The sequence below is a fragment of the Cladophialophora immunda genome (assembly GCF_000835495.1).
Source record: "Cladophialophora immunda strain CBS 83496 unplaced genomic scaffold supercont1.1, whole genome shotgun sequence".
NCBI lineage: Eukaryota > Fungi > Ascomycota > Eurotiomycetes > Chaetothyriales > Herpotrichiellaceae > Cladophialophora > Cladophialophora immunda.
The window spans coordinates 2,553,156-2,581,122 of record NW_015622541.1 but is presented as its reverse complement, the minus strand read 5'-3'; the positions used below and the strand labels follow the sequence as shown (position 1 = coordinate 2,581,122).

The window sequence follows — 27,967 nt, the reverse complement described above, 5'->3', positions numbered from 1 at the left end:
AGTACAGACACGCACCGGAGCAAAGCGTCATCCTGCTGTGAAGGCGTGCCAGTGAAGTGTGAAATGTGTTGGTGCTCCCCGCCAAAGTCGAACAATTGGTTCCCGCATACTGGAATACCTGACCATCATCTCTGGATGGCAATCCGTAGATGTTACAGGGCAGGAGTCGAATGGTAGCTTACATGCAGCAGAAAATCTGCTTTGGAGATCATTGAAGCGCACCTGACTCATTGTTTGTCTCACCGACACTCGATGCTTGAACGGCTTCCTCTTCATGACGAGGCCCGACTGATCATTAGCATCGCAGGGCACCCAATCACACTTTGGCAAGTCGTTGACAGATCAAGCACCCCGTCAACCATGGTTCTCCGTTGCGAAGATCATACCGGCTGTGGCTGCAGCATGGCCGCTCTGGCGGAGACAGCTTCAAACAACGCGGCAAGCGACAGCCCCGTAAATGTCGGTTTGTGGTTATGGCTAGTACGGAGTATAGTTCTAACATCTGCAGGTTCGCTCAGTTTGTCCCGGGCAAGCATTTGTGAAACAGGACCTGGCCTGATACCGTGGCTCTGCTCGTCGTACTTCAGTTGTGGAAGTCTGATGATAATTGACTTGCTCAGGAAACGAGTCTGAAGTCCACCAAAATGCCTTTGCCTTGGGACAGTGACTTCCGACCAGCGAAACTACCTTGAACGGTTCGGAGATGACTTTCAACCTAGTGGCTTTTGGAGCGAGCCAAGAGGTCTAATATCCATACGTTAAAAAATACTACCTACGAGGAAGCTGGGGATTCACCTGGATCTGAAGTTCATCACTCTCGATGACGGTTGGAACCTTGCAATAACCCCTACGGAAACCCACTCATGAGCCTGTCTTGACCTGGAAGGACTCTCATGGGCAGTTCGAGACCCAGTGGCGCGTTCGAGCTCCAGCGCGCAGCTCCGGTGGGCAATCGCCGATAGCCTAGTGAGCCCCTGCCGACGAGCATGCTTCCAGATGATCATCAAACACGCCGGTGCAAGCCACGTCTGAGGGAGGATCTTAAGCCACAAGCCCTACGAGGACTCGTACGAGTCCTTCGTGCTGTTACGCACCTGGCACAATGCCCATCACCCTCCGACTGATGAGAACTCCGTCTCTGCACGTCGAGTCCCAGGATTCTCAGCTGTGACCTCCCGCTTTGATTTGGGGATCTTCGTCCAAGCGGAGTCAATTGCAAACAATTGGGGCGGTTCTGATTTGGGCAGCTATTGACTATGGTGCCTGATAATCGTGCCCGATCGACGAATGTTTGGTTCTCGACCGAGATGTAAATTACTACTCGCACAAAGTATTAGTCCCTTACGGGCGCTCGACCTTTGCAGCAAAACCTTGTCCTGCCGTGGAAGAGCACAGGACTTGACTGTACATGATCACCCACTGCGGCTGTCTGCACGAGCACCTGAAGGCCTCAAGGTCAAGCCCATTGAGAAGAAAACCCACAGTCCCCAGATGTGGCTTGATTGGATCCTCCGAATCGCCAATATCACTATTATTTGCTGGGCGATGAGAAAACCCTTCCCCCGACGACACTTCGACCCAGCCACTGCGGTCCTCCTTGCTCAAGGTGGGTGCGTTTACTACTAAACGGCCCCTGTCCCTCTCACCTCACTACCTCTCCAAACGATCCCTAAACCAGTTCGGGTCGTCTTGACTTTGCGCCACCACTTGCATTTGACTCCCGTCAACACTTTTAGCTGCAGAAGAAAGGTTTCACTTCGCAGAATCCGCCAGCCCACTAGCCCACTCGTGTCCTGGCTCCTACGAATTTGACAGTGTCTTGTGCCGCGTTGAAAAGTCCCCTGAGTCTGTACGTACGTTTTGCTACTACAACCCTGCATTTTTGGCGGCAAAGCATTTCGATCCTGCGACTCTACGAGAGAATCGATGTGGTGAAGCCTTTGTGCTGAGGACGAGAACAATTCCGTAAACTAAAAGGTTTGTTCGTGACCAAAGCATCCATCGGTACTAGATCAACCTGGCCGATCTGGTACAGAAGAAACTACCGTTTCTGGTGCCTCGCCTCGTCCCGGTTCCGCCCCGTACCGTTTGCGAAAGACGGAGGTCTGTGAGCACTCCAGATGATTAGCTTGCAAGCCACCTTTCACAAAGAGCGGACTACAACCAACCGAGCATTGAACTACGAGGTTGAAGAGGAAAGAAAGGGCCAACAACAACGAGGTCTTCTTCTTTAGTTCTTGCATTTATTACAATGCATAACTTGTGCTTTGCCCGACATCCTTTCGTGGTTGGAGGTAAGTCCGCGGGTGTCCTGCATGCTGCAAGCTTGATACACCATGTGCATATCGGTATCGTGGCTTCGACGATCTAATTGCTGCCAGGGCCGATCAGACCGAGAAAGAACAAACCTCGTGAGCTTCGTGTGCTTTGTCGATCACCACACAACGGTCGTGCAGACGAACGGCCGTTGATCGATCTTGACTCCGTCACTGACCGCCAAAACCCCATGATCAGCTTCAAGCGGTCAAGCCAACGGCTCAACATTCGATGCTTTGGCACTGCTAGACAGTTGACCCCGTGCCGCATCTCAGCCATTTTTGTGGACGATGATATGTCTTCCACTTCCCAGGAGGACTTTCGCCCTCCTAACCAGGAAACCAAACGTCGAATGGATCCCTTGCCATGCCTAGACGATTCCTTTTACCTGCGGAGGCAACCCTGCAGCATTTCACACGGTTGTGTATAGGACTCTTCTAAACTGCTTACCTATGAGGTTCAGACAACGAAAAAGCAGCACCATACCTCTTCCCTACAATTTTGGAAAGGTGAATAGACCTGCCTCCCCATGAAGGTCTCTGCCAGTTGAGAGGATCGATGAGGCACCGTCTGCTTATGCCGCTATCATCACAAGAGCCATGTGGCGGCGTCAGTGTTTGCTGAAGTCATGGAAGGAGCTTCATGCTTCGGTGGCAGATTCCCGGCGTAGCCTCGTTCATTGTTCGCTTCCATCCTCCTCTCCCGCGAAACACTTCATCAGTACGAAGCAGAGTCGGCCACGTATGGCTCTAGGCCGAGGTCGACGATAGACGTGGCAGTCCTGTTTGCCTTGATGGTGGTGAGGAAAAGTCGATCTTTACAAGCTCACACCACGTCGTGGCCTAGGAATGGCGATTCTAGGTCCCTTTGAGAAGATTCAACTTTGATTTGAGAGCGGGCCAGACGGATGTGTGTAAAGTGCCATGTTGTAATGATCTGGCCTGGACCATTCCATGCTATTCAGGAGCCTGAGACTTGACTGCAGCCAATGTATTTGAATATGCAGCATTAAGTTGCCTTTTTTTCTTTTATTTTATTTTTTTTACAAATGCCCTCGATTATTCCTTCGTGCAAAGGAGCCATCCTGTGAATACCATTGACATTGATCTCCTAATTGGTACCGGTTTCCCGTCACACTGATCCAATTCCGTTGTCGCTCATTACCGAGTTGCTCGATGAAGGCTAGTCTTTTGGCTGCCTCAAGCAGGATATTTTCGTACTGTCGACTGGAAAGGGTTCTCAACGACAACAGGTAATACGATTAGCTCGGATCCGGGGGAGAATTCGTGTTAGACAGGAGACGTAGCGAATGCGGTTGAATACATCAGCGGGAAGACATATTGCACTTCTCTTGAGCTGGATCAGATTTCATGGGGCAACGATGGTTCCTGGAAGAGTACGAGGTATGAAGAAGAGAGGCTGGTGCTGAGGACGGCGAGCCCATGTCATAAGTATTTTGGCTTGACGGGTCCTATCATCAGTCACTCCGCTGAGATGGTTGCCAAGGCTGCGCCGCAGCTCCATCCGCATCTCCAACTTGAAGTCATTGATTGCGATAGCAACTTGCGGCACGGTTCGAGGAGGCTAGTAGGTTGCGCGCAGTCCTCGCCATCATATCGCAGCCCAATATCCATGTCGCAGTCGATGTAGCCGCCTCTTGTCTCTGTTCCAAAGTGATAGACCTGCCATCATGTCCCTGTTCGGTTCCTCGCCCACTGAAACTGCGCCACTAAACTCCAAGTCTCTGTTCGGCGACGAGCCCGTACACAAAACATCCACATCATCTCTCTTTGCCGACGATGGCGGTGACTCGCCATGGTCAATGCCCACCCCCAAGAAGTCGGCGCGACAAAACCTAGTCAAGAATCTTCTTCCAGCCACCGACGTGCCGGAGAGCTACGTGGATGCATACGATGCCGTGTTACATGCGAATGAGAGGACAGGAGTTGGTATTGGGCTGGCGGGCATCAAGCGCCTTCTCGAGAGCAGCAATCTCAGTGAGCAGGAGCAAGCAAAGATCTTGAATTTTGTGATCCCGGGTGGCCAGGAAAGCGCCAATGGTGTCGGCAGGAGCGAGTTCAATGTGTTGCTCGCTCTTATCGGGCTGGGCCAGGAGGGTGAAGAAATCACCCTCGATGGTGTCGATGAAAGGAGGCGAAGTGAGTCTACAACCACCACCGAGCTTCAGCGTAATACTGATACTCTCCAGAACTGCCTGAGCCCAGGATCGGCTACCTAGATCAATTGCGGTCGAGCAGCGCCCGGCCGCAGCCGCCCTCGCCCCAAGCAGCCAAAGCCACCCCCATAAGACCGCAAAAGCCTCGAGAAGACTCATTTGGAAACGATCCAACGTCGGATCCATGGGCTAGTCCGTCTAACAGTAGACTACCTCCTCCCTCGACTGCCGCTCATACCATGTCTGTCAACGGGGCCTCTGTCGATGGTGCTAAGAGCATCCCGAATGGCATTGCAAGAACAACAAGTGCTTTCACGACGGGAGGTAGTCAAGGCAGTACTAATGGAAGTCCAACAAATGAGCGTTCATCCGAGAGTGCTGGCACTGGGTGGAACAGCTACAATGGTAATTCGGGAGGCTTCTCGGAACAACCCACCCTTGGTGGAGGGTTCGGAGACCCTGGAGACAACCGGCGGTCAAATCGTCAAGACCCAGAGCCACGAAGCGCTGTCTCGCAAAGTATCAGCCTACCAGTCGGGACAGGGGAAAGCGTCACGATAACAACACTGCCAGAAAAGGAGGGAGTGTTCATGTTCCAACATCGAAACTATGAAGTCAAGACAGCTCGGAGGGGCAGCAGTGTCGTGAGGCGATACAGTGATTTTGTTTGGTTGCTCGACTGCCTGCAGAAACGATATCCTTTCAGGCGCTTGCCGCTGTTGCCGCCAAAACGTGTTCAAGGTAAGAATTCCGTCTTCTGGAGAGATTCCAGCTGATCCGAATGTCCAGTGAACGGAGCTCATCTCACTGCAGATGCGAACGTGTTTCTGGAGAAACGTAGACGGGGCCTGATTCGGTTCACCAACTCGCTCGTGCAACATCCAGTGTTAAGTCAGGAGACGCTGGTGGTGATGTTCCTGACCGTGCCAACAGTATGCGACATGTACCTGCTCTACCGTTACGGGGACGAACAGCTGACATGGTTTCCAGGAGCTTGCAGTGTGGCGAAAACAAGCTACCATCTCTGTCCAAGAAGAATTCACCGGCAAGGCTTTGCCGCCAAGCTTGGAGGACAGCCTGCCGTCTAATCTTCCGGAACTTTTCGATCAAGTACGTACAGGCGTGCGCCGCTCGGCGGAGGTGTATATCAGTCTTTGCGTGTGGATGGAACGATTGGTCAAGCGGAACGAAGGCCTTGCCCTGGACAGTTTGAAGTTCTCAAACGCACTGTCTCACCTTACCGAATGCAGCAACGACACCTATGCGATTGACCAGAATGATGTGCCGCTTCTCAATGAGGGCATCAAGTCCACATCCAAACACCTTGCCACGACCCAGACATTGCTCGAAGACGAGGCCAAAGCTTGGGACACAGGAGTTCTCGAAGACCTCAAATCGATTCGCGACAATTTCGTGTCTATGCGTGATTTGTTTGATCGACGAGACCGATATGCGCGGGACAACATACCTCAACTTGAGCGACGTATTGAAGCATCAGAAAATAAGTTGCAGCAGTTACGCCAAAAGCCACCGGGGCAAGTGAAGCCAGGAGAAATCGAGAAAGTGGAAAGCAGCATCATGTCTGATAAGGAAAGTATTGTACAGCAACACGCCCGTGGAGTCTTCATCAAGGAATGTGTGCGGGATGAGATTGTCACATTTCAGACGACCATCTACGCTATCAGCCGTATGCATCAAGACTGGAGTCAAGAGCGGGTCAAGTATGCAGAACTTCAGGCGAGCAACTGGCGCAGCTTGGTCGACCAGCTGGAAAGCATGCCGGTTGGAGAATGAGTCGGCATCAGAGCGAGGCTAAGAATCCTAGGGGATCGAGGAGATGGAGGATTGCGCTATTTTTCATATCATTCCCCCCGAAGTACTCGGTACTAGTATATTCATTTGGCGTATCGATTGGCAGTGAGCGGCAACAATACATAATCTTTCGACGCTATTCATTGTGCCCGGTGTGCCTCAGGTGTGCACCCCTTAACGGTCTCGGGAAGCTTGCAGCTTGTGACACAGCCTTGTGTGACTGGAGAGATTCATGCGAGGATATATATCGACATTCTTCGATGCAGCGCAACTATGTAGCCGTGAATGGAGATCTCCCAGATTGTTTGCGGCGCCCTTCTTCCATCTGCTTGTGCTCCTTTCCGTGGCAGATCGCGAGAACCTGTCACAGGCCTAGCTGTGAAGCCATGCCATACCTCTTATCAGCCATGACTCTTCGGATCCGCAGTAGCTCACTGGCAAACGTGTCCTAGCTTCCACCAAGCTATGTCTCAACAATCCTTCGGGTCGCAGTCTCGAATGCACGGGTGTTCTCCCAAATACCCTAGAACTTGACCAGTTTCACAACTTGAAGACTCTGGAAATCCGCAACATCGTCGCCAACCGTAAGTATCACGATGAAATATTCCTGCAGAGCGCTGACGCGGACGAACTCATGATGAACTTGACCCTGTTCAACCTGTACAGGACTGCTGGTCAACCTACCTGGTTGTGTATTGACTCTGGGAAGACGTTCAAAATCCTGGTGTGTCAGTATTTGCCTTCGTCTCTGATACAGGAGACGCTTGCATGGCTAAGATCTCTTGCTTGAAGCCGCATTGACTGACCGAGAATACACAGGATTGAAAGCCTTCCTCCGGAGATGAGGCTTTCCACATGCCGGGAGGTCTTTCGTGGAGCTGAACTATACATCACGGGTGTTAGTGCGCATTTGTGCAAGAACCATGATGCCCTTTCAGCATATCGGCTTGTCACTAAGGCGGACACCGCACTTTATCAGCACTTCTCGACTTCTATACAGTGAAGCCTTAGCCGCCCTCAGCGCTTCCACTTTATTAACAGTCGAACACCGTCTTGATCGCATGGACTCCATTGGAAACATCCCGGATGAGTTCCTAGCAGGGACCAAGTCTATTCAGATTCAAATCGACGCGTTAGTACGTATTGACAGGAGTCGCCTCCCAGCACTGAAAAAGGTGCACCTCACACAGACATTCGACAGTCCAATAACCATCCAGGACGTTGTTCGTTTCGTACATTCTCAAGATCGTGGAAAGGCTGGGGTGGGATGGAGAGGTGGCGATGGGATTGTTTGACTACGATCGAGCAGGACTATTAATCCTCAATGGGCGACAGCGTTGTTCATGCAGATCTAAAGTGCAGGATTCGGTGGTATTAATGCTTGTCAGAGATGGTCCGCTGGAAGGCATTAGTGCCAGTTGCAATTGAGCCAGACATATTCATCTAGGTAGTTATGCTGTCAGCTGCGAGTCGCCATCTATCAACATTGCTGGACGTTCTTGGACGCCTCGGTAGGACGTCGATCAGGCTGACACTGGGAGAGCAAGGCAGCCAATCAGACCAAGGCGCTTTTCGGCCTTGGCGTTTCACAATGTTTACCTCAACTCGCGCGCTGCAGCATTTGTTGAATCTCCTCCCCATCAACGTGTCCGTAGAGACATCCTTCATATTCTTCGTTTATGATCCAGTGAGCGCTCTATCCTTCAAGGCGTCGATTCCGCCTGGTAGCCCTTGGCGGAAGGCAAAGGCCCCGCGGCCCCGACGATCATTCCGCCTCCCGCATCCCGCATCGAGCCAGCCTCGTGCTAGCGACAATGGAGCAACAAGTCCTCCACCTCCTCCAAGCGACGACCAGACCAGATACAGCCGTCATTAGAGATGCCGAGCGAGGTCTTCTTCAACTGTATCCCCAGGCAGACTTCCCTTTCGCGCTCCTGACCATTGCTTCACACAACGACATCGAGTCCAGCTCTCGCAAGGCTGCATTGACCGCTCTGAAGAATTACGTCTTAGCCACTTGGTCACCACAGTTCGACGAGACATTCACGGGAAATGTGTACCTCAATGACGAAGCCAAGTCCGGCGTCCGTGACCAAGTCTTCACTATCTGCACGCTTGCGGGCGAACAAGCACCCAAAGACGCAAGCATCCAAGCCCTAGCAGCTAGCGTCGCTAGCAAAATTGCCAGTGTCGACTTCCCTGACGCATGGCCCTCGCTTCTCCCCTCACTATTCACAATTTTGAATACTTCAACAGATGATGCCCCGATCCACGGTGCGCTCCGCGTCCTCTCAGTACTGGTCGATGAGGGCTTGACGGAAGAACAGTTCTTCATGGTCGCCCGAGATCTCGTCAATGCCTTACAGCACGTTGCGGTTGACAACTCTCGGAGTCTGATAGTGAGAGCCATGGATCTGAATGTCTTTAGAGCTTGCTTTGAGATGCTTGAGATGGTGATGGCCGATCACGGAGCGGCGGTGAAAGCTTTCCTGAACGAGTCACTGAAGGCCTGGATGCCGTTCTTTATGGAGACACTGAAGCAACCACTGCCCCCTTCCGTGGGGCCCGAAGATGCATCATTTCGGGGCCTTGTGGCACTCAAAGTTCAGGTGGTCAAGGTACGCTGCTCTTTAGAGCATGGGGTAAAAGAGCATCATGGCTAACGGCATACCAGACACTCGACAAACTTCGAAAAGTCTATGCGCAGGCTCTCTCCCCAGATGTGATGGCTCTGTTTCAGATCGTTTGGGAGGAGTTGGCAAGACTTGCGACGATGTATGCTCGACTCTACATTGACGGCAGTGCCGAAGGCAAACTCGTCGACAGCGACAATCTACCTTGCAGTCTAGACGCACTTGTTCTTGAAGAGCTTGACTTCTTGCAAGTCACCATTAGAGCCCCTACAGTACGCAAAGAGCTCACGGCGCAAATGCAGCAACTCGGTGATGCACAGCATACTGTCCCCTGGCTGCAAGAATTGGTCGGCGTACTGGTCATGTATGCCAGAATCCCAAAGGAGGAAGAAGCGCTATGGGAATTTGACAGCAACTTGTATCTCTGCGAAGCAACGTCACTCACAGCGAACTACACACCCCGAGCAGCCTGTGCGGACCTAGCCGTGCGGAGCCTGGGCGAATGGTTGAAACAGATTCCAATCCTGGCATTACTCCATTTCAAGCAGCACAACCTCTCCAGCCAGACATCGGGATGGAAAGAACGCGAAGCACTTATCTATCTACTCAACCAATGCCTCAAAGACGTCGAAGAAGTCTCTGGGAAGCTCAGTCCTCAAACATCTTCCGCAGTCGTCGAGGGACTCGCGGATACGCTCCAAAATCCAAACCCCTTCATGCGTGCGGCGGGCCAAATGGCCGCAGGGTGTTTCTTCAAGGTTGCTAGCGGCGAGGAATTCCTCGCTGCCGGGGCGGTGGCGTTTACCAATGCTGTAACTGCGTCGTCTATGGACGAATCCGACGTGGTCAAAGTTGCGTGCCTGAGCATTCTGCATGACTACATCGACGCACTTCCACCGACCGTGACGCGACCAATGCAAAGTGCAGTTGTCAACGTGGTGGGTGAATTCATCTCCTCGCACGACCTCCGGGACGAACTAGAGGACGCCGACGACGTCAAAGCGGCGTTGATTCAACTCCTGCGTGACGCCATCATGCTGGACACATCCACGATAACCTCCGAGGGCAATAATGCCATCGACTTATTCTTCACGCTGGCATCGGACGGGGCGTCGAATTTCCAACTCTTCACTCTCCTCACCGAGGCTTTCGAGGGAATCGTCTCGTCGGTGTCTTCATCCGGGCAAGAACCGTATGTGCGGCTGTGCGCCAAGACCATCCCGTCACTGACGGGGGCATTTGATATTGCCAATATGACCCAGGAATCTGCATTGACGAATCTCGCCGCCGAGCTCGTCTCTGCACTTGCCGAATTCGGGTCCGACCCTCTCCCTTCCGGCTTCGTGCAAGCTGTAATGCCAAAGCTACAACGGGTGCTGATGGAGGCCGTTGAACCTGAACTTGTCCGTCCGGCCACGTTGGCGCTCAATCACATGCTGTCGAAGGGCACACAACAGTTTCTGGCCTGGACCGACTCTCAGGGAAAGTCTTCAATCGAAGTGACGTTGACAATCATAAACCGTCTCCTCAACTCCCCGGATGTGGACGAGAATGCGGGCCAGGAAGTCGGCGGGCTCGCGTCAGCGTTGGTCACGAAATTCGGAGCTGACAAACTCGGACCATACCTGATGGATTTGCTGCGTGCGGTAGCTATCCGCCTTGCAACTGCGGAGAGGATACAGTTCATTCAAAGCCTGTGTATGGTTTTCGTGGGTCTCTCCCTTGCGGCTCCGAAGGAAGTTCTGGATTTCCTCAGCGAGGTAAACATCAACGGCACCAATGGACTAGATGTGGTCCTGACAAAGTGGCTCGAGAATTCTGTGCATTTCGCCGGGTTTGACGAGGTGAGACAGAACGTGGTGGCGTTGTCGAAGATATTCGCATTACACGATCCCCGAGTCCACGCCGTGAGCGTCAAAGGGGATCTGATCGTGGACATTCTGCCAGGAGGACGCATCAAGACGAGATCACAGGCCAAGTTAAACCCAGACCGATGGACTCAAGTCCCGGCAGACCTAAAGATCTTAAAAATCATGGTCGACGAGCTCGCCAGTGCAGCCACCTCGCGGTTTCCGGACCTGGCCGCGGCTCAAGCGGCCGCGGACGCCCTGGACGAAGAAGACGAAGACGCCGAAGACGCAGACGAGTGGGAGGATGTTGGCTCGGCCGGCGCCATTGACCTTGCCAGTGCAAGCGCCAGAAACGAGCTGATGGCGCTTGCGGGGATTGCTGGTGGAGATGGCGCGGATGACGGAGGCCTGAGTCCCACGGGTTCGAGGGCCAGAGATGAGGAGACAGCCGAGTACCTCTTGCACTGGTTCAAGAACGAGGCTGAGCGGGACGGCTTCGCCGCCTTGTTTGAACAGTTGGGCGAAGAAGAAAAGGGGAAGTTGAGGGAGCTGGTTGCTTGAGGTTCCTTTTGCCTTTGAGGGATGCTCCTTGGAAAACACATCAGGGCCCTGGTCAGAATTACACGTGAGTGGCGACATATTCCCCGAGAAGACCTGGAACCTCTAAGCGAATACGAATACAACTCGACGAGCGCCTCGTCGTCAGGCGCGTGCGCGGTTTTTTTTTCTTTTCATTCTCTGGAACTGTTGTTTTGTTACTCTGACGAGCGTGCGGCACCAGCTAGCATTCCCAATACGGTTGGGAAATGCCAAGAGACACCCAGAGCCAATCGTGACCCGCGCGAACCATGCAATCCTTTCTCTTGATTCGACGTCCGCGATGATCAAAAGACTGTCATTTAATACCGTTTGTCAAGACAAGTGAGGCCTCGACACTTCGCATCTTCGACCTTCCTGGGATAAAACTCCAGCCCACCCCAGCTCACCGTTCATGGAGTCCCTCTCTCGGTGCATCGTTGTCACCACTGCTGCCAGTGCTCCTTCAATCTTCAAGATACACTGCATCCGCTGAACATCATGGATCTTCTTCATCTTTCCATGATTCTGTGCATTTCGACTTTCGGAGTCCACATTTCATACGCCCTTTCCGTCGCCCACCGAATCGGCCGTCCCGTACCCGCCCGTCTCAGCCCCTTCAAACACCATCAGTCTTGCCTCCATGGTCGTGTCAGCGCTCGCTCTCGTTTGTCAGGCAATTTCTCTGGCAAGGCCATCGTCGGAGAAGCCATCGCCGGCTTCATTACTAGCGCAACTGTTGCAGGCAAAACCATTCGAAGACGGCGAATTCAGAGGCCTATTACAAGATTTCGTCAGGGCCTGTCAAAATGAGCGTAGGGGGGCGCCAGCCATAGGATCAGGAGGTCCCGCGACCGACAGTGGACCACCCCCGGCAAGCAGGCCAGGAAATCCACCTCAACAAACGCCGCCCAGTTTGACCGAACACGATTCGACGAGCGACCACCAGCCTCTGGACCGCAGTGACGCTGGGGAGGATGAGGATCTGCTGGCGCTTGCGTGGCTGCGGGGAAACCTTTCCGGCGCGCGACCGAGCGAGATGGACAATGCCAACGGCCCCCGACACCCTAGGGGAGGCCCTCAGAGCCGCGTTAAGCCTCAATCCTTTCGACCTGGGAGCAGCGGTTCCAACATTGTCGGCGGCGCTGTGACAGGTGCTCGTGCGCAACCAGGGCGCACCCAGAAGAGGAACACGGGCAAAAAGCCATTCCCGCCTCTCGTTGCTGCCGCCGCCGCCGCCGTCGATGCTGCTGCTTCCGAACCAGAGCAAGCACCCTGGGCGAACCTCGATTCCCTGCAAAGCGACCAGGCGAGAACTTCTGGCAGAGGACAGCCCCACAACACACCCTTCCCCAGACGCCCGCGATCCAAGACCTGACGGCTGCGAAGACGCCAGAAACCCTCGTCGTCGGCAGTTCCTTGGGCGAGAAAACCACTCTTTTCCACAGACCTTACGGCCCCTTGCCGGGTACACTCACTCACTCGTGTACTGCTGGAGTTTTGTGTGTGGGACCAACGATAGCTCAATTGATCTGGAAGCACCAATTGAATTTAATGACTTGTGGGGAAAGCAGTTTATAAAGGCAGATAGGCAATACCGCAGTGAACTTTTTTTATACACCCTTCCGCTCCAGTATACTACTCCCTACCTACATGAATCAAGTAGCTTTTTGTGCAGCCTTTCTCGAGTATCTCTGTTCAATGTGTGTGCGGTGAGATCGTGAGATCGTGAGATCGTGAAATCGTGAGTCTGATACCCAAGGGCGAGATGGTACCTTGATACTCTGCCATACTGTGACCCTGAGTGTCATCTCGAGGTATCGACCGGATGTATCTCATCACCATCCTGGCCCATTGTCCACCGCTTGTCTTCTTGCATCGTTGACCATCGGATCAGAGCCGAAAACGGGGTTTCCCCATCACTTCTTCGCGGCCGGAGCCGTCCTCTGCGCGCCGAATTTCTCGTGCCACTTCCGCTTTTTCTGGTTCTGGCTGCTTTGTTGCGCGTCCTTTGCGCGGCCGGAAGGAGGAGAAGGATGGGAAGTGCCCGACGGCCCGGACGCATGGCTTCCCCTCGCCGATGCGAATCTCAGGACCTCCTCCCCTTCGTCGTCCTTGGCCACCTCCACGCCCTCGACGGACGAGAGCAGACTGGAGACGTCGCATCCGACTGCCCATGGATCTGGAAGCAGCTGGGTCCACTCGGTCATGAATTTGTCCACGCGTAGTCTCTCTCGATCTGAGTCCGAAGACGCTGAGGGCGACGATCGTCTTCGCGCATGGGACAACAGGAGCCAGCGTCCGATCATATCTCGGCTGAGGCTGGGGTTGAATTTCAGTTTGACATTGAGCAGTTGTTCCTCATCCATCGAGCCGATGCTCAGGTCTGGATCGAGCAGCGTGGGGAGATCGCCGTGTCTGGGGTCACGTCCCTCTTCATCCTCATCTGTAAATCTGCGCAAGATGGCCGTTGTGACATTCAGAGCCAAGGAGCGTCCCTCGTCCGTCTCCTCAGCTTCGAGCAGTCCATCGAGCACGCCGCGGACCGTTTTTCCGGGCAGAACGTTGGCATTCTTCTCGAAGTTGACACTTGAGATGGTGCATTGCTGCAAAAATTCCTTCCAATGCCGTAGTAGCAACGATGGAGTGGGCAAGTATGCCATTTCTTCATGCCTCTCGCTCTGTCGCATTGTCGTCTGGGGCAGGCCAAAGATCAACGACTTCCTCATCACGTCCTGGATCAGCCTCGTCGGTGCCGAAATGTTGTCGAGTATGTCCCTTGATGACACTGCTTCGTTTCCACTTGACTCGATCCCAGTACCTGGACGGCCTGGGTCAAGAGGACCAAAATCATCCTCCATGTCCTGATATACAGCGACCATATCATGAATCTTCCTCTCAATATCTCGTTCGTCCGATTTCACCTCGATTAACTCGAGAACATTTTTCACCTGGGCTTTCGTCGTGATACCGCCTCTGCTGCCAGCAGCCGCAGCTAGCCCATCCACACCGACGTGCCCTTCTGCACCGGCCATAGGCATGTCCCCATCTTTGCCGCCGGTCCCCTGGCCGCCGGCATGTTTCTGTGGTGCGTAAGGTTGTTGACACGTCTGAGTAACATAAACACTGTTACTCGTGCTGACCTGCTTGACAGCCCAGATCTTGTCGTCGGCGCAGAGGTGGAGAAGCCCTTCCTTCCCTTCTTCCGCGGCGGTAACGGGAGAACTGGCGCCTCTGCCGAATCCCTTCAGTAGCCGTTGTCCCTTGCTCGGACCGGCAGTGTCCACAGAAGACTTGAACCACAGTTTCCGTCTCTTGCTCGGATTTTTCATCTGTGTCTCGACCACATCTAGCAGTTCGGGTGGCAGCTCGAGCAAGCGGAGACTCTGTTGCGGTAGGGTAGAGGAGACGGCAACGGGAGGGAAGGTCGTAGGTTGTGAGGATGAGGAGGGGGACATGGTGGTATCGATCCGGGCTCTTGGTGTCCGTCGCAGAGTTATTGAGGGTACATACCGTTATGGTCGAAGAAGATGGCGATGTCCATAGCGAACCATTAACTGGTCAAACATGGTGGATTGTGCAGTGTTCATCAGCAGACCGGGATTGGCGCGTTCCCAATTTGGACGCGTCGCGGCATCTCAGAGGACGACGTCATTCTGCCAATGTAGAGTCTGTAACTACCACCACCACCGCTACCATCGTGAAGACAATTACTCTCCTCGAGACATCTTTCTATCCATGGCAGAAAGACTACAACTCCAGATCCGCGCTGCGATGATGTATTGAAATGGAATGCTGAATACTTGTATGACATGTCCTCACAGCTGCCACTCGATCATGACACATTCCTCCCCAATAAAAGAACTGCCGGACCAGGTCAGCAGCAGTTGCCGCCGAGCATCCCTCGTAGATATTGTGTACAGGTCACAAATGAGCCTCCCGCCAAGGGAGAGGTTGCCCAAAATCCCAGACGCCCGAAATGTTGACACAGAACGCCGCCAACTCTCGTCCATGTACGCATCATGCTTTGCTCAAGATGGTTGGATCGCTCGCTTTCTATCCCATATCCCATGATCCGTTATCTTTTGCTTTTTCCTGAATTCCATGACCCTCTACCCGAGACCGCTGTATCGTTTAGCTCGGTAGGTAGCCACCCACCAGCAATGGTGTTGTTGCATCAAATCCGTTCTTCACTCATTTTAGCTGATGTCCTCGTCTTTGCCGGCTGGAACCTTCTTCTCGGCCTTGTCAGCGTTCGTGTTCACCAATTGAACGCCCTCCTTCTTTGGTGCTGCGGCCATAGCTTCCTTATCCTGCTCCCACTGAGAGCCCACCTGTCGGAACTCGTCTTCGAGCTTCTTGACCTGTTCGGCGTTTTCTTTTTCCTGCGTTTCCCGTTCGCGCTTTTCGCGCTCCATTTCCTCCATATGCCGGATGTCATCCACCGAGGGTTCGTACAGATGCCACACAGTATAATGGGGGAGTCCAACAACAGAAAATTTCATGCGCCGGGCCATCTTCCCGAACCCTTCGGTCTCGGCGTGCCTTTCGAAGGAGAAGGCCGGAAAATGGACGCCTGCACGGAACACTCGGGCTTTGGCGAGAATGGAGACTCCGCCAACGCCGTCCAGTTCCATTTCGACATCGGGGTCTCCGTAGGGATCGCGGAGGTAGGCAAGGTGAGGCCGCCATGTGGCATACTCTGCGTAGCCTTCCACGATGACAGCGTCTTCATCTAGTGACTCGGCGAGGGCAATGGCAGTCTCGGATTCTTGCCAGGAGTTGAGGTCGTAGGGTTGTTCACCCCCAAGCCAGTCAGGTAGGGGCCGCCAGATGTCTGTTCCTTCCTGTTAGCTTTAACACACAACGGGGTTATCAGGAAGACCCACTCGGCACAATTACATCCTTGTCATGCCGCATGAGATCTTCAATGATGGTATAGGGACACGTCTCGACATCAGCATCACGCCAATAAACCCAACTGTGATATGGTCTCAGGGCCGCACTGAGCAGCCAATTCCGTGCGCGCGCCATCAATTTTCTTCGGCTGGCTTGAGCCGCAAAACCGTGTCTGCTTTCCACATCTTGACCCACCGCCTGTCCAAAATCCTTGTGTATGACCGAAATCTCTCCGTATGGCTGTGAAGGATCCGGATCCGATTGTTGTGCTTCGAGCATTTGGGAGAGCAGTTCTTCGGTGTTGTCCTTGGAGTCTGAAACCAGAAACGCTAGGTCGATGAGGTGATGAGGGTAGGTGAAATTTCTTAGATGGGCGAAGAACATGGGCAAATGCGGTGCAGCGTCTCGCAGGGGCGTGCAAAGTAGGACTCGTTCTTCCCTCTCCCAGCCCACCGAGGTACCCTGTACGTCTTCGAGGTCATAGTATCGCAGAGTCTCGATATCATCGTACTGAACCGAAGCTGCCGAACTGCTCGAGAGCAGAGACAAAGTAGAGCTGGAGGGAAAGAAGAAGTAGAAGGCCACGCAACATGTCACCAGGACGATCAAGCCCAACCGGATCAGGCGAGATCGGGTATGAAGGGCTCGTTTTCGCGGCTCGAATTTTCGATTGAAGGAGGAGTCCACTTTGTCGTCCTCAACTAGATCGGGCAGGCCCCAAATATACTTGTTCTCGAGGTCGGAGCGGTCGGTGTAGGGGCGGTAGATATCGTCATCTCGTTTCTTGTTGGCGGCGTAGCCATTGGTAAAGGCGTGATGCCTGTTCATCACTCCAACTCATCACACCCCCTCAGCCTTGTGTCTCCGCTGCGGTGCAGCTCTTCGATTGGTGGTCGTGTCGGAGGCACCGGTCTGGTCAATGAGCAGTAACTGGCTGCGGAACGGGGACGTCGGAGAGGAATACGGCGGGGCGAGGGAGGAACGAGGGCTTAGATTCGAGATCAAGCCCGCGGGATGAGGAGAGGACACGTTGGAAGGAGAGGCGAGTTGGAAGGTAACAGCGAGAGAAGTCGAATCGAAGGCGTGGTGGGTTTCGTGGAAGGGGGGAGGATGGGGAAGGATGAAGCCAAGTGGGAAATTCAAAGTGACTACGGAGTACTTGATCAGCGCACGACAAAGAGATGTGGATTTCTAGATGGGCCAGAACTGGTCACGGAATTCCCAATGGAAGGTCAACTGGTTGCACTGAAGCAGCAACAGAGAGAACCTGTCACATTTCCACTGGCAAAAGGCTCATCAGCCCACAGTGGCTCGATGCGCAGGTCGCAGGTCGCAGCGCAGGGCCGCAGTTTGTCCCTGCGACGGGAAATTTTGTATGACATGACGCGGCCGGCGACGCGGGCGAATCGCATGAATTGTTGCTGCTGCTATTTTCATCCACGGCATTCTGGCCATGAAATTATATGAACATCATGAACATTGCTATCCTTCCAATCCGGCTTAGCAGCCTGTCTGAATGGCGTCCTACCATGTTGCCCAGACGAAGTCCACACCGTGCCACAAATCACAGCCTGAATTGAGCCTCCTTGGGTATCGTATTATGACTGCGACTTCGCGCGTGTCCGCGCATGGAGATGGAGGCGCTTGGATCCTTCAGGCCGCCAGTTCAGTCTGGGCTTTTCTTTAATTTCTGCGGCATGGAGACCAGCATTATACCTTGATGGAATCTTCTTGTGCATGCTGCTTACCCTGCTAGAGAACGATAGAGGACTGAATTGACTTGCACAGAAGCCGAGACAGAAACCACAGAAACATGGCTCCGCGCGAGCAACTCCTCGAAACAGCCACAAAGTACCTCGACGCACACAACCAGCGCGACTTTCCATCCATCGCCGCTTGTTGCACTCCAACCTGTACCCATCGGGGCGGACCAGCCTCCGTCAAGGCCCCGACTCGCAACAACGACGAGTACGTCGCCTTCAATGTCGAGGTCTTCAAGATGATGCACACCTACCATGCCGAGATGACGGACGCCATCGTTGACGAAGCCTCGCGCAAGGTTGCCTTGTTCTTGCACGCCAAAGCCACCGCTGACGCTGGCGAGTACGAAAACGAGTATATCATCACGCTGACCATGAGCGAGGACGGAAAGTTGGTGCAGGATCAGTATGACTTTATCGACAGCCACACTATGATGCAGTGGATAGCCAAGCTGGGCAACTTTGGGCCGGAGACGTGGGAGAAGAAGTGAGGGAGCTGTCTATAGCTACCGTATCTCCACACAATCGCTTGGACGAAGAGGAGCGACGAGATGGCTGCCATATCTGATATCAGTAGCCCATAGGATGCCGCTGTGTCCAACAGGAGACCAAAGATCCTTGGGAATGAAGATTACCTTTGAGCTAATGGCCAGAACACCCTTCTCCTCGCCATGACTTGCTGGATAGCCATCTATTGCTCTATCATGACTGCCACAAGATTTCTGTATCTCTCGATGACGCACTGGCATCTGACTTTCGCACCCGAATTTTCGCACCGTCGCAGTTGAGCCCACAAACTTCAAGCACCTCATCCTGGGGGCAGTTTGCTCAATCGATTTTCATTTCAAATAGAAAAGCCTTGCCCGTGCTCACTGCTCCCCTTGGGATCCATTTTCTCTTGTCGTGATACCCACCGAGCCGCCACCACCGCCACCACTTCCATCACCACCTCCTCCCCATCTCCTCGGCAGACGGCAACTGGGACCCCAACCACAATCATAGTGGCGCAGAGTGATGGATACCTCGCTATAGCGAGCACCCCATCTTTCCTTGGCGCTCAGCTCCATTATTACTGCAGAATCTGACGGCGACACGGCTGGCCTTAACATCCGACTGCAAAGCTTTTACAGCGAACCACTCCTCTGTGTCTCATTGGATCCCCTGTGCCCTCTACCCTCCCGCATCCCGCGCTGCTTGGCCTCTCCCAAGGCCTTGAATCTCCTCCCGCTTAACCTTACGAGATCCTTGCCGATCATCAATGGGGCTTGGTGAGCTTGTGGGTTTCGCTATTTGCCCTGCTTGGATGAGCGATCGCCAGCCTTTCCCACAACTACCACGCCTGTGTCGTCACCATGCTTTCTGGTGTTTGTAACGCCTACCCGACGTGCCCACCACGAGCGCCCGAAGGACAAGCACAAGGGTTCGTCTCCATACTTTGGCCTCGTGCTGCTTGACAGTGTTGCCGACCCTCCCCCCATCCTTGACTCCCTGTCGAAGCTTTTCTTGCCCTTGTTACGTTGCAAGCTTGGTCTTGCACCCCCCATCTCAGCTTGGTCCTTAAAAGCGCATGTTCCTCTCTACAGGGCGCTGTGACCTCCTTGTCTTCCTTCTCTCGAGAGTGGAAGAGATATCCGGACCTTCTTTGCCCCTCTGGAACTGGTATTTCCAAAAAAAAATCACATGCAGGCGACAGCTCGTCTCAGTCCTGATTCTCTGTTTTACACCTGTTTTATACGGGTCATTCGCACCGTCAAGTGGCGTTGATCTATTTCATTGAACACCATTCCGCAACCGCCTAGAACTGGCATTGGAATGGCCACTGACGCCAAAATGTCCGACACGTATGAAAAGGGGGAGCCTGGCTTTGGCGAGGGCAACATCCTGAAGCCGGATGAAGCCATCGACATCGAGGCTAGACGCGATTCTACCATGGTCCATGGTCGCAAGATGAGCAGGATCGGACCGCCTCCAAAGATTGGCTCTCTGCCCGATACTTCGGGGTCGGATGATGAATACGGCAAGCTGGTCGCGATGGAGGCCAACGATGCCATCAAGTATCGGACTTGCTCCTGGCAGAAGGTTGTTCATAGTTCTGCGCCCAACACTTTGTTTACGAAGTGCTGACCAAATAATAGACTGCTGCTTTGCTCTTCTCTGAGTATATCTGCTTGGCCATCATGTCGTTCCCGTATTCGTATTCAGTCCTTGGCCTGGTGCCCGGAATCATTCTCACCGTCGTGCAAGCCGCATTCGTCCTCTACACGTCTCTCGTGGTCTGGGAGTTCTGTCTCCGCCACCCTGAGACGAGAGATGTCTGTGACATTGGACAGATGCTGTTCTGGAACTCGAGATGGGCCTGGTACTTTACGGCCGTCATGTTCATCCTGAACAACACCTTCATTCAAGGGCTCCATGTCCTCACGATTTCGCGATATCTGAACACTATGAGCGGTACGTATGCGCATTTGCCATCAATTCATGCCCCCTGGAGGAGCCTAACTTTTATCCAGGTCACACCGTCTGTACCGTTGGCTTTGCGGCCATTGGCGCGGTCGTCTCGTGGATTTGTTCCATGCCGCGCACCTTCAGTGCTCTGTCGAAACTTGCCGCCTTTTCTGCCTTCTTCACGTTCGTGAGCGTCATCCTCGCGGCTGCTTTCGCCGGCGCAGAAGGCAAGCATGGGACAGCTGGCTACAACCCGGATCCGAACCACGTCAACGCACTGGGCGTGAAACAAGGCGGTGAGCCGCTTGTTCTCGCGGTCCCAATGGCCGGGACGACGTTTGTTTCTGGGATGAACGCATTCCTGAACATCAGCTATACCTTCATCGGACAAATCACGCTGCCTAGTTTCATTGCCGAGATGAAGAACCCTTATGACTTCCGCAAGGCACTCTGGCTGGTTACCATCTGCGAAATCATTCTCTTCAGCCTCGTGGGTGGCATTGGTAAGTCTCTGCTCCAGACAATCACCAGCACCCCCAAGACACAGCCAACCGCAATCCGAGAGAGCCCGATTCAATACTAATACACTTTTTTTTCTTCCCCCAGTCTATGGCTACACCGGCACCCAATACAACACTGCCCCCGCGTTCGGAAGTCTGGGCAACGACATATACAAGAAGATTTCGTTCTCGTTCATGATCCCGACGCTCATCTTCCTCGGCGTCCTCTACGCCTCCGTGTCCGCCCGCTTCGTGTTCTTCCGCCTCTTCGACGGCACGAGACACAAGAGCTCGCACACCGTCGTGGGCTGGGTCTCCTGGGCCGCCATCCTGGGCGCGACGTGGGTGCTGGCGTTTATCATCGCCGAGGTCATCCCCTTCTTCGCCGATCTCCTTTCCCTGATGAGCAGTCTGTTCGACTCCTTCTTCGGCTGGATCTTCTGGGGCGTCGCGTACATGCGGATGCGGTACGCCGATCTGGGACCCGGGTTCTGGAGGAAGAGAGGGATCCGCGGGTGGATTGGGTTCCTGATGAATATATTCATCATTGTCGTGGGATTCTATTTCTTGGGCGTGGGCACCTACGTGAGTTCTCTCCCCTTCCACGGTCCCTCTTCCTAGGTTCACTTTGCAACTGCTCCCGGTGCCTATCGATCCAAGTGATGAAGGATCAAGGAATCCGCTAACGTGGTGATTTCGAAATAGGCCTCCGTCGACAGTATCGTTCTGGACTACGAGAACGGCAACGTCCGAGGCGTCTTCACCTGCGCCGACAACTCGGTCTAGTCACTATTCCCTCTACACTACTGTTGGGGGGGTTTGAGCCGAACAAACCATGGGGGGAATCCACTGTTCTTTTCTCAACTTTCTCTCGCTTTTTCGACCTCTGCACTCAACATTTCGATGGACTTCCCGTCCCGTCCCGTTTACCGACCAGCAGACGCGGCACAGAGAAGGAGCGGAGTAAAAGGACGACACTGAGAGACACTCTTACCTCGCCACCCAGTGTAATTCGAAAACTCGAGGATCCCTCAAACCACTCACCTACTCACTCACTATGATGGCAACACAAGGCGAAAAGAAATAACGGATGGCAACGGGGAATATGGGAACAGGGGGCGGAATAGCTCTGCTGTCATATATTCGTACACGACGCACAGAAAGAATGAATGATCAATCATGTTGAAATGATAGAGTATAGGGGGAAAAAACAACAGTTGAAAATGTTTAATAAATCTAAACAGAACTTCTTTTTGCCGTAGCTAATGCAATGCAATGCGAGGCGACGCGAAGGTTGAGGGAACTGTGACGGCCGGCGCATTGCCATTCCACCAGTTCTGCTTGTCTATTTACGATCAGCGAGTAGCCGATTACATGAAGGATACGTAGGTGAATGTATCACATAGGTGCTGTGGTTGAGAGGCCGCTATCCGAGGTGTCTATCTAGACATCTTCGTCCTCGTCGTCCTCGAGCATCTTCGCGTAATCCTCCACGGAAGCAAAGGTGGGCAGGTTCTTCAGCTTCGACCGGGCCGCCTTCTTTGGTTTCTTGCTGCGGCCGTGGTCGTCGTCGTCGTCTTCATCCGGCTTCTTGCCCTTCTTCCTCGTCGCGGCAGCTGGTGCGCCGGTGTCCGAGTCGAAGCCCGCAAAATCTGCCCCGGAGTCGTCGGCACCAGAATCAGCGTCGGCCGCATCCACCATGAGATCGTCCTCGTCTTCGTCAAAGAATGCAGGGTCGATGTCAACGCCTTCATCGTCTCCTTCACCGCCCTCGCCCTCACTTTCTAGTCCTCTCAAGTCTTCGTCTTCAACGTCTCCTTCATCCGATTCCAAATCCGCCAGGTCGAGATCCACATCGTCGTCGTCCTCGAATTCATCGCCCTCCAAATCTGGCGCACTCTGCATCATAGCCTTCCAAATTTCATCCTCATCGGCTTCAGACTCATCTACGTCGTCTGCGTCACGCCGCTTCTTGTCCTTCTTCTGTTTATCCTTCTTTTCCGCCTTGCCCTTCAAACTGGTGAAGTATTGATGGAAGAAAACATCCTCAGCATCCACCTCGTCACTCTTCTTCAGCCTGAACTGTTCGCTATTTACCGGGATTTGCCTCTTCCCGCTCACCGTGCCTGAAATCAGTACTGCCTGTGAGTTATCTGTCGCCATAGGTTGCATGATGCTACTGCCCCTAAGACCCGAGCTCGACAGCTTCGGGTTACGGTATACAAAGCGGTCCAGGAAATGCGAGAGCGTATGCAAGTTGAGATCGGGCTTTCCGGGGAGGGTTCGGTGGTGCAGGACATGGTCAGCGCTGACGGAGACAGAAGGATGGAAATGAGCGAGGAATGGAAGAAGTTCCCACAGGCACGTGTTGTCGGCGTTGGCGTGTTCTGGGGCGCGTTTGTGCGCATCGTAGACATGTGTCCGTCGCGAATGCTCCGTATCCGAGGGAGAAGGGCCATTTATGGCTGTTGTATTGGCTGGGTCCACATCGTCTTCATCCACGACATCACGAAATACCTCAACATCGTCTCCGTCATGATCCTCTGGCTCATCAGTCAATGCCTTCAGTGAAGGAAACGTCTTCTCAAGATCCTGGATCAGGAAAAAGGCCCCACAGATGAACGGTGGCTCATGCAGGCTCAGGACTTGCACAAGCCGTTTGACAAACGCCTTCACCCGTTTCGCGCTTAAATCGGCTTTCAGAGAACGATGGAGCAGATTCAGGTAGAGTTGCTGCTTTGACGCTGTGATGAGGCGCTGATCCAGAAGAGATTCGTACAATACTCGGTAGAAGCGGTCAGTTGAGGCTTTGTGTTGGGAAGAGTGGGAGATTTGTTGGATAAGCAGGAGGGACTGGATGCTTGTATTGAAGTTCGCCGAATGGGTGATTTTGAATAGCGTGCCGAGATGGTCAGAGAAAGCTGAGTTGTTGCTGGTATAAGGGTATGCCCGATTGACGCCAGTGAGGATGGCGGAGATGAGTTTCTCACGAAGTTCTTCAGTCTGCGACTGGCCTCGTTGCTCCTGACCTTTTTTGTTCTTTTTCTTGCGACCCTTATCTTGCACATGGTTCGTGTCAGCATCGTCCTTTACGAATCCCTTATCAGTTTTCAGGAGGTCGGTGAACAGTCCAAAATAGATGTCGAGCAGCTTCGTCGCTACCTCTTCCTCCTTCGCACTCAATGCCGTCTGATTGAGGGTAACCACAGCATAGTATTTCCCATGCAGGGTCTGTCCGGGCCGGAAGATGAAGTCTGACTCAATGGCGGACACAACCACCATTTTCATGGCTGGGTGAGCTAGCAGGAGCTGCATCAGTGAATAGGAAGCCTGGGAGGCAATTTTCTTCACAGGATCGCCTAACTTATTGATCAGGAGGCGCAGCAGGTTTGATTCTTGTTCCGGTCTTTCCTTAAGCAACTCGAACACGTAGCTGACGGCGCGCGCTTTCGAGAATTCAATCTCGTCGTTGCACCATCCCTCAAGGATCTTGAGCACCTCAAAGTACTGCTCTTTCAGCCAGCTTTCGAAAGCCCACGACACCAGATGTCTTTGCTCGAGGCCACGGGGCAGCTTGTTCCCTCTTTTCCATGACCTCGAAATCACAAACTGAAGGGCTGGCTGGGCCTGAAAAGCGTAAAGCTTTCTTGACTCAGGAAGAAGTGAACCCTGGGCGAAAAGGTCTTTGAGCGCTCGGAGCACATCGACAGCTTGAGAGCGACTCCGTTTTCGAGCTAGGCCAATCAAGGTTTCGAGCGCTCTGATATTATGGATAGGAGACTCTTGTACGGCTAATGTTAGGGCTGATATCTTGTCCGATAGAGTTCCTGACGAAATGACAGTGTTGTAGAAGGCATTGGCGGATGATGACTGTTGCGACTCCTTGAACTTTTGATTGTCCTCATCAAGAAGTGCCTTCGCATATTGGTAGAGTTCGTCGATAGATTCCTTGGATAATGTGTGTTGAGGAGAACTCGTTGTGTCGACATCTGGGTCGGGGATGTTGTACCAATCCGGCGTCGGCTCGCAGACAAAAAGCGTTTTCTTGCCCCGTCCACCCTTGTCCACCTGCTGTTCTCGGGCAACAGGTGACCTTTGGGCCTCCGGTGACAAGGCATGGCCATCTACCTCATCATCTCCGTCAAGTCCACTTGAGGAGTCCTTGTCGTCGTGGCCTTCTCCTTGGGCGAGGGCGATCTCTTTGAGGATGTTTCTCATTCCCTTGTCTAGCTTCTCTAGATCCGGCTGCGGGATGGTTCCTTCAACCTCTGACTCAGAGTCTGCATCTGCTAAGAGTTCCAGATCTTCAGCTGTTCCACCAAGAGCCTTCATTTCCTGTTCCAAGACATCTCCTTCTGGTTCTCCTGCTTTTCCATGAGTAGGTTCGTCTCGCCGGACATTGACCTCGCGGTGTTGGGTGAGGATCGTGCCATTGCGATCACGCTTTTTGCCTCGTTCCGTCACTGGTTCGTGACTCTTATTGCGACCCTTCGTTTTGTCCTTCTCTTTAACATCGCTCGGATCGGTGAATTGGTAGCGACTTTGGATAGTCTTGCGCAAATCGTCGACCAGGGATGGCTTATTGGTAGGCTGCCCGGGCTTCTTTGAGGATGGGCCACCACCACGAGGTTTTATTTTCGACATCGAGCTATAGCTTCACCGTTGGTCACCGACCAAGCGTCGCACCTTGCAAATAGAACTAAATTCAAAGCCGGCGCAGAAAAACTCCAAAAATCTGGAGGGACCCCGGGAGTTTTTCGGGCGGATTTAAAATGTGCCAAGACAGCTTATCTCCTCATGACCTGTCCTCTAGCAGTACCTATCAAAGGTTGATATTGAATAGAGGAGAGATGAACTCTGTGAACGCTAATGCGACACGCTTAGCTTTTAGTGATTGATGCAAGAGAGATATGCATTGAGCTGCCTGTCTCTGGACTGCCCCAACCATGTTCATAATTAGGTACGTAGATGCTTCCCCAGGGGACTTTCTCCTTTCATGTCTATTTATATTAAGCTCCATCTTCGGTTCAACTTTGTCTCCATTCCACCACGTTCTCCTGGATTTGCGGAATCACCAGTCCTTCCAGCCGTCACTACTCACAGGAGGAGAGTCATGCCAAAAAGGGCGACCATGCTTCCAAATGCCATCATTGGGTTCCCTGCGGCCAAAGTGTAAGCAGCTGCGTTGGTGCTAGAGGTACTGGGACTTGCTGCTGACCCACTAGCGGTAGCCGATGCGCTTGCCGAAGAGGCCGATGTGCTGCTTAAACCAAGTGTGTCATTCTCCTTAGGCACCCCCTGCAGAAGTGTAACGTTTGCAATCTTAGGATAAGGGACGAATCCATTATCCGGGTAGGCAGAGCAGTTGGCATTCTCGGCAAGCGGACAGCTGTAGACATCGCTACAGATGGTCTGCAGCTGAGGCCCCGCTGATGGAGGAATCACGGCGGCTGGAGGAATACAGCGGTAGGTGAACGTCTGGTCGAGAGCGTCTCGTGTAAAGTTGACGTCTGGCTCCTCGAATCCGATCGATTTGCCGGCCAGCACAATCTGCTCATTGAAATAGCCAGATTCCCAGATGTTGGGGTCCATGAACCTTGAGCGACATTAGTGTTCGATCATTGATTATGCATGAAAACCGCTTACTTGTGCACCTCCCACATGCTGGCGACGCCTTGATAGTGGGGGAAATCAGAGCCTCCCTGCTGGGAGCACCCATAGAAATCACCAAAGTACTGATACACGTGGGTAAGGAGTTTGCTGCAAAGTCAAAGGTAAGCAAGGTATGGCGGTGGCTGATATGTAGTACATACTACTGATTAGAGGTCGTTGTGTTGGCCGGCTTGTTGGCAAGCAATGCTCCTGCTCCTCCATCATCAAGCCAGTTCTTGGCGACAGGTTTTCCATTTTCGTTGGTGGAGTAGTAGCCCCCAGTGAAGTATGGCAGGAGGTTTACGTCGTGACCTTCATAAGTCTTGGGGCCTGCAATCCCGTCCACTTTGACACCGACGTTGGGGGTCGTGTAGTTGCCCAGAATGAAGGTATGGGTAATCAATGCCATGAGCTGCTGCTGATTTTCGGGTGTGTTCTCTTTCCCGAGCAGGAGAGGAGTATAGTAGTCGCAGATAGATGTGGTGTTGGGACGCAGGGCGTTCACAACGCCGAACGCTGCGAGAAGTGAAAGAGCTTTAACGGAGATGGTTGACAGCATCTTGACGGACACTGAGAAGCAGACGCGGGAAAGATTGTGATGGGGTGTTGAGAGACAGTCCTGGAGGTTGAGGAAGAGAAAAAGAGAGACTCTCGACGGATGCTGCAGTTTAAATTTCGGCAGCCCGAGGATATTTCAATGCAGCTCTGCTCCAGATCGGGAAGCTCTGAGGTGGACAGGCCACAGCATGCAGGGCCCGAGGGATTAGTTGTCGAGCATTCATTAGGGTGCCGTTAGGGGCTATAAAATCATGGCAAGCAAGCATACCCGTACTCACAGCATCCATTGTCTAATTTCAGCTCGTGCAACGCTTCCAAAAAGGGACATCGGGCGATTTATGCTTGTCCTGACAGAGCGCAGGGACGAATCACGCCTGGTTGATTACCATCTTAAGATCAATGGATCTGTTTTCTGGGGGGGCCGTATAGGTATGAGCTGCCATCAATTGCAACCAGCTGCACAGCGTAGCGTCATTGCCAGCTTCATAATCTCGAGCTCGCGGAATGTAAACAAGAACAGAATCTCTCCGCACTCCTGCAGCCTCGCGACGGCCTATCACAGCCAAGATCCATGTGCTGACATATATTGCTCGCTTCTGATTCGCTTCATTGGAAGGCCCGCATGAGAATGCAGGATCTCAGTCAGAATGGAATATGCTGCAAGGGACAAGATTTGGGACAGAATGGGAGCATTGTGCTTTGTAAGAGGAAGGCTCGAGGTTGGTCATTCGTGGGTAGAGCTGAACTAGACACGCCCGGGAATGACCTGGAGAAGAGGAACTGAAGGCAG

At 53.2% G+C, this 27,967-nt stretch overlaps 9 protein-coding genes across 10 annotated transcripts; 5 read left to right on the top strand and 4 right to left on the bottom strand.

The window, feature by feature from the left end:
• Window positions 1-3,885: 3,885 nt before the first annotated feature.
• Window positions 3,886-6,615, top strand: PV07_00762 (uncharacterized protein). The gene is made up of 4 exons (XM_016387239.1): window positions 3,886-4,475; window positions 4,526-5,233; window positions 5,282-5,424; window positions 5,483-6,615. Exons 1-4 carry the CDS (start codon window positions 4,007-4,009, stop codon window positions 6,284-6,286), a joined length of 2,124 nt encoding a protein of 707 aa, XP_016254167.1. The 5' UTR covers window positions 3,886-4,006; the 3' UTR covers window positions 6,287-6,615.
• Window positions 6,616-7,955: 1,340 nt separating this feature from the next.
• On the top strand, window positions 7,956-11,582 carry PV07_00761 (uncharacterized protein). Its single transcript, XM_016387238.1, has 2 exons — window positions 7,956-8,922; window positions 8,979-11,582. Exons 1-2 carry the CDS (start codon window positions 8,119-8,121, stop codon window positions 11,346-11,348), a joined length of 3,174 nt encoding a protein of 1,057 aa, XP_016254166.1. The 5' UTR covers window positions 7,956-8,118; the 3' UTR covers window positions 11,349-11,582.
• A 99-nt stretch (window positions 11,583-11,681) lies between these two features.
• PV07_00760 (uncharacterized protein) lies at window positions 11,682-12,958 on the top strand. Its single transcript, XM_016387237.1, has one exon. The coding sequence runs from the start codon at window positions 12,007-12,009 to the stop codon at window positions 12,739-12,741; it is 735 nt and encodes a 244-aa protein (XP_016254165.1). The 5' UTR covers window positions 11,682-12,006; the 3' UTR covers window positions 12,742-12,958.
• Window positions 12,764-14,937, bottom strand: PV07_00759 (uncharacterized protein). The gene has a single exon (XM_016387236.1). It carries the CDS (start codon window positions 14,819-14,821, stop codon window positions 13,283-13,285), a length of 1,539 nt encoding a protein of 512 aa, XP_016254164.1. The 5' UTR covers window positions 14,822-14,937; the 3' UTR covers window positions 12,764-13,282.
• Window positions 14,938-15,067: 130 nt separating this feature from the next.
• Window positions 15,068-17,582, bottom strand: PV07_00758 (uncharacterized protein). The gene is made up of 2 exons (XM_016387235.1): window positions 16,253-17,582; window positions 15,068-16,200 (listed from the first exon to the last, which is right to left on the bottom strand). Exons 1-2 carry the CDS (start codon window positions 17,088-17,090, stop codon window positions 15,563-15,565), a joined length of 1,476 nt encoding a protein of 491 aa, XP_016254163.1. The 5' UTR covers window positions 17,091-17,582; the 3' UTR covers window positions 15,068-15,562.
• A 146-nt stretch (window positions 17,583-17,728) lies between these two features.
• PV07_00757 (uncharacterized protein) lies at window positions 17,729-18,733 on the top strand. Its single transcript, XM_016387234.1, has one exon. The coding sequence runs from the start codon at window positions 18,076-18,078 to the stop codon at window positions 18,511-18,513; it is 438 nt and encodes a 145-aa protein (XP_016254162.1). The 5' UTR covers window positions 17,729-18,075; the 3' UTR covers window positions 18,514-18,733.
• A 704-nt stretch (window positions 18,734-19,437) lies between these two features.
• Window positions 19,438-22,278, top strand: PV07_00756 (uncharacterized protein). The gene is made up of 5 exons (XM_016387233.1): window positions 19,438-20,101; window positions 20,158-20,473; window positions 20,533-20,970; window positions 21,074-21,552; window positions 21,673-22,278. Exons 1-5 carry the CDS (start codon window positions 19,835-19,837, stop codon window positions 21,751-21,753), a joined length of 1,581 nt encoding a protein of 526 aa, XP_016254161.1. The 5' UTR covers window positions 19,438-19,834; the 3' UTR covers window positions 21,754-22,278.
• On the bottom strand, window positions 22,192-25,648 carry PV07_00755 (uncharacterized protein). Its single transcript, XM_016387232.1, has one exon. The coding sequence runs from the start codon at window positions 25,609-25,611 to the stop codon at window positions 22,411-22,413; it is 3,201 nt and encodes a 1,066-aa protein (XP_016254160.1). The 5' UTR covers window positions 25,612-25,648; the 3' UTR covers window positions 22,192-22,410.
• A 260-nt stretch (window positions 25,649-25,908) lies between these two features.
• Window positions 25,909-27,669, bottom strand: PV07_00754. 2 transcript variants are annotated; one of them, XM_016387231.1, is made up of 4 exons: window positions 26,781-27,669; window positions 26,614-26,727; window positions 26,186-26,563; window positions 25,909-26,126 (listed from the first exon to the last, which is right to left on the bottom strand). In XM_016387231.1, exons 1-4 carry the CDS (start codon window positions 27,176-27,178, stop codon window positions 26,039-26,041), a joined length of 978 nt encoding a protein of 325 aa, XP_016254159.1. In that variant the 5' UTR covers window positions 27,179-27,669; the 3' UTR covers window positions 25,909-26,038. The 2 variants fall into 2 exon arrangements, with proteins under 2 accessions (XP_016254159.1, XP_016254158.1); XM_016387230.1 differs by having other exon boundaries at window positions 25,909-26,563.
• Between the last annotated feature and the right edge of the window lie 298 nt (window positions 27,670-27,967).

Bases quoted from the DNA above. Each gene is read 5' to 3' on its own strand.
- PV07_00762 (XM_016387239.1), top strand. From the start codon at position 4,007: ATGTCCCTGTTCGGTTCCTCGCCCACTGAAACTGCGCCACTAAACTCC. The intron at 4,476-4,525 runs GTGAGTCTACAA...GATACTCTCCAG, and splicing joins TGTCGATGAAAGGAGGCGAA to AACTGCCTGAGCCCAGGATC. The intron at 5,425-5,482 runs GTATGCGACATG...CATGGTTTCCAG, and splicing joins TGTTCCTGACCGTGCCAACA to GAGCTTGCAGTGTGGCGAAA.
- PV07_00761 (XM_016387238.1), top strand. From the start codon at position 8,119: ATGGAGCAACAAGTCCTCCACCTCCTCCAAGCGACGACCAGACCAGAT. The intron at 8,923-8,978 runs GTACGCTGCTCT...ACGGCATACCAG, and splicing joins TCAAAGTTCAGGTGGTCAAG to ACACTCGACAAACTTCGAAA.
- PV07_00760 (XM_016387237.1), top strand. From the start codon at position 12,007: ATGGTCGTGTCAGCGCTCGCTCTCGTTTGTCAGGCAATTTCTCTGGCA.
- PV07_00759 (XM_016387236.1), bottom strand. From the start codon at position 14,821: ATGTCCCCCTCCTCATCCTCACAACCTACGACCTTCCCTCCCGTTGCC.
- PV07_00758 (XM_016387235.1), bottom strand. From the start codon at position 17,090: ATGAACAGGCATCACGCCTTTACCAATGGCTACGCCGCCAACAAGAAA. The intron at 16,201-16,252 runs GTGGGTCTTCCT...AGGAAGGAACAG, and splicing joins CAAGGATGTAATTGTGCCGA to ACATCTGGCGGCCCCTACCT.
- PV07_00757 (XM_016387234.1), top strand. From the start codon at position 18,076: ATGGCTCCGCGCGAGCAACTCCTCGAAACAGCCACAAAGTACCTCGAC.
- PV07_00756 (XM_016387233.1), top strand. From the start codon at position 19,835: ATGGCCACTGACGCCAAAATGTCCGACACGTATGAAAAGGGGGAGCCT. The intron at 20,102-20,157 runs GTTGTTCATAGT...ACCAAATAATAG, and splicing joins GGACTTGCTCCTGGCAGAAG to ACTGCTGCTTTGCTCTTCTC. The intron at 20,971-21,073 runs GTAAGTCTCTGC...TTCTTCCCCCAG, and splicing joins CAGCCTCGTGGGTGGCATTG to TCTATGGCTACACCGGCACC.
- PV07_00755 (XM_016387232.1), bottom strand. From the start codon at position 25,611: ATGTCGAAAATAAAACCTCGTGGTGGTGGCCCATCCTCAAAGAAGCCC.
- PV07_00754 (XM_016387230.1), bottom strand. From the start codon at position 27,178: ATGCTGTCAACCATCTCCGTTAAAGCTCTTTCACTTCTCGCAGCGTTC. The intron at 26,728-26,780 runs GTATGTACTACA...TTGACTTTGCAG, and splicing joins ACAACGACCTCTAATCAGTA to CAAACTCCTTACCCACGTGT. The intron at 26,564-26,613 runs GTAAGCGGTTTT...ATGTCGCTCAAG, and splicing joins AGCATGTGGGAGGTGCACAA to GTTCATGGACCCCAACATCT.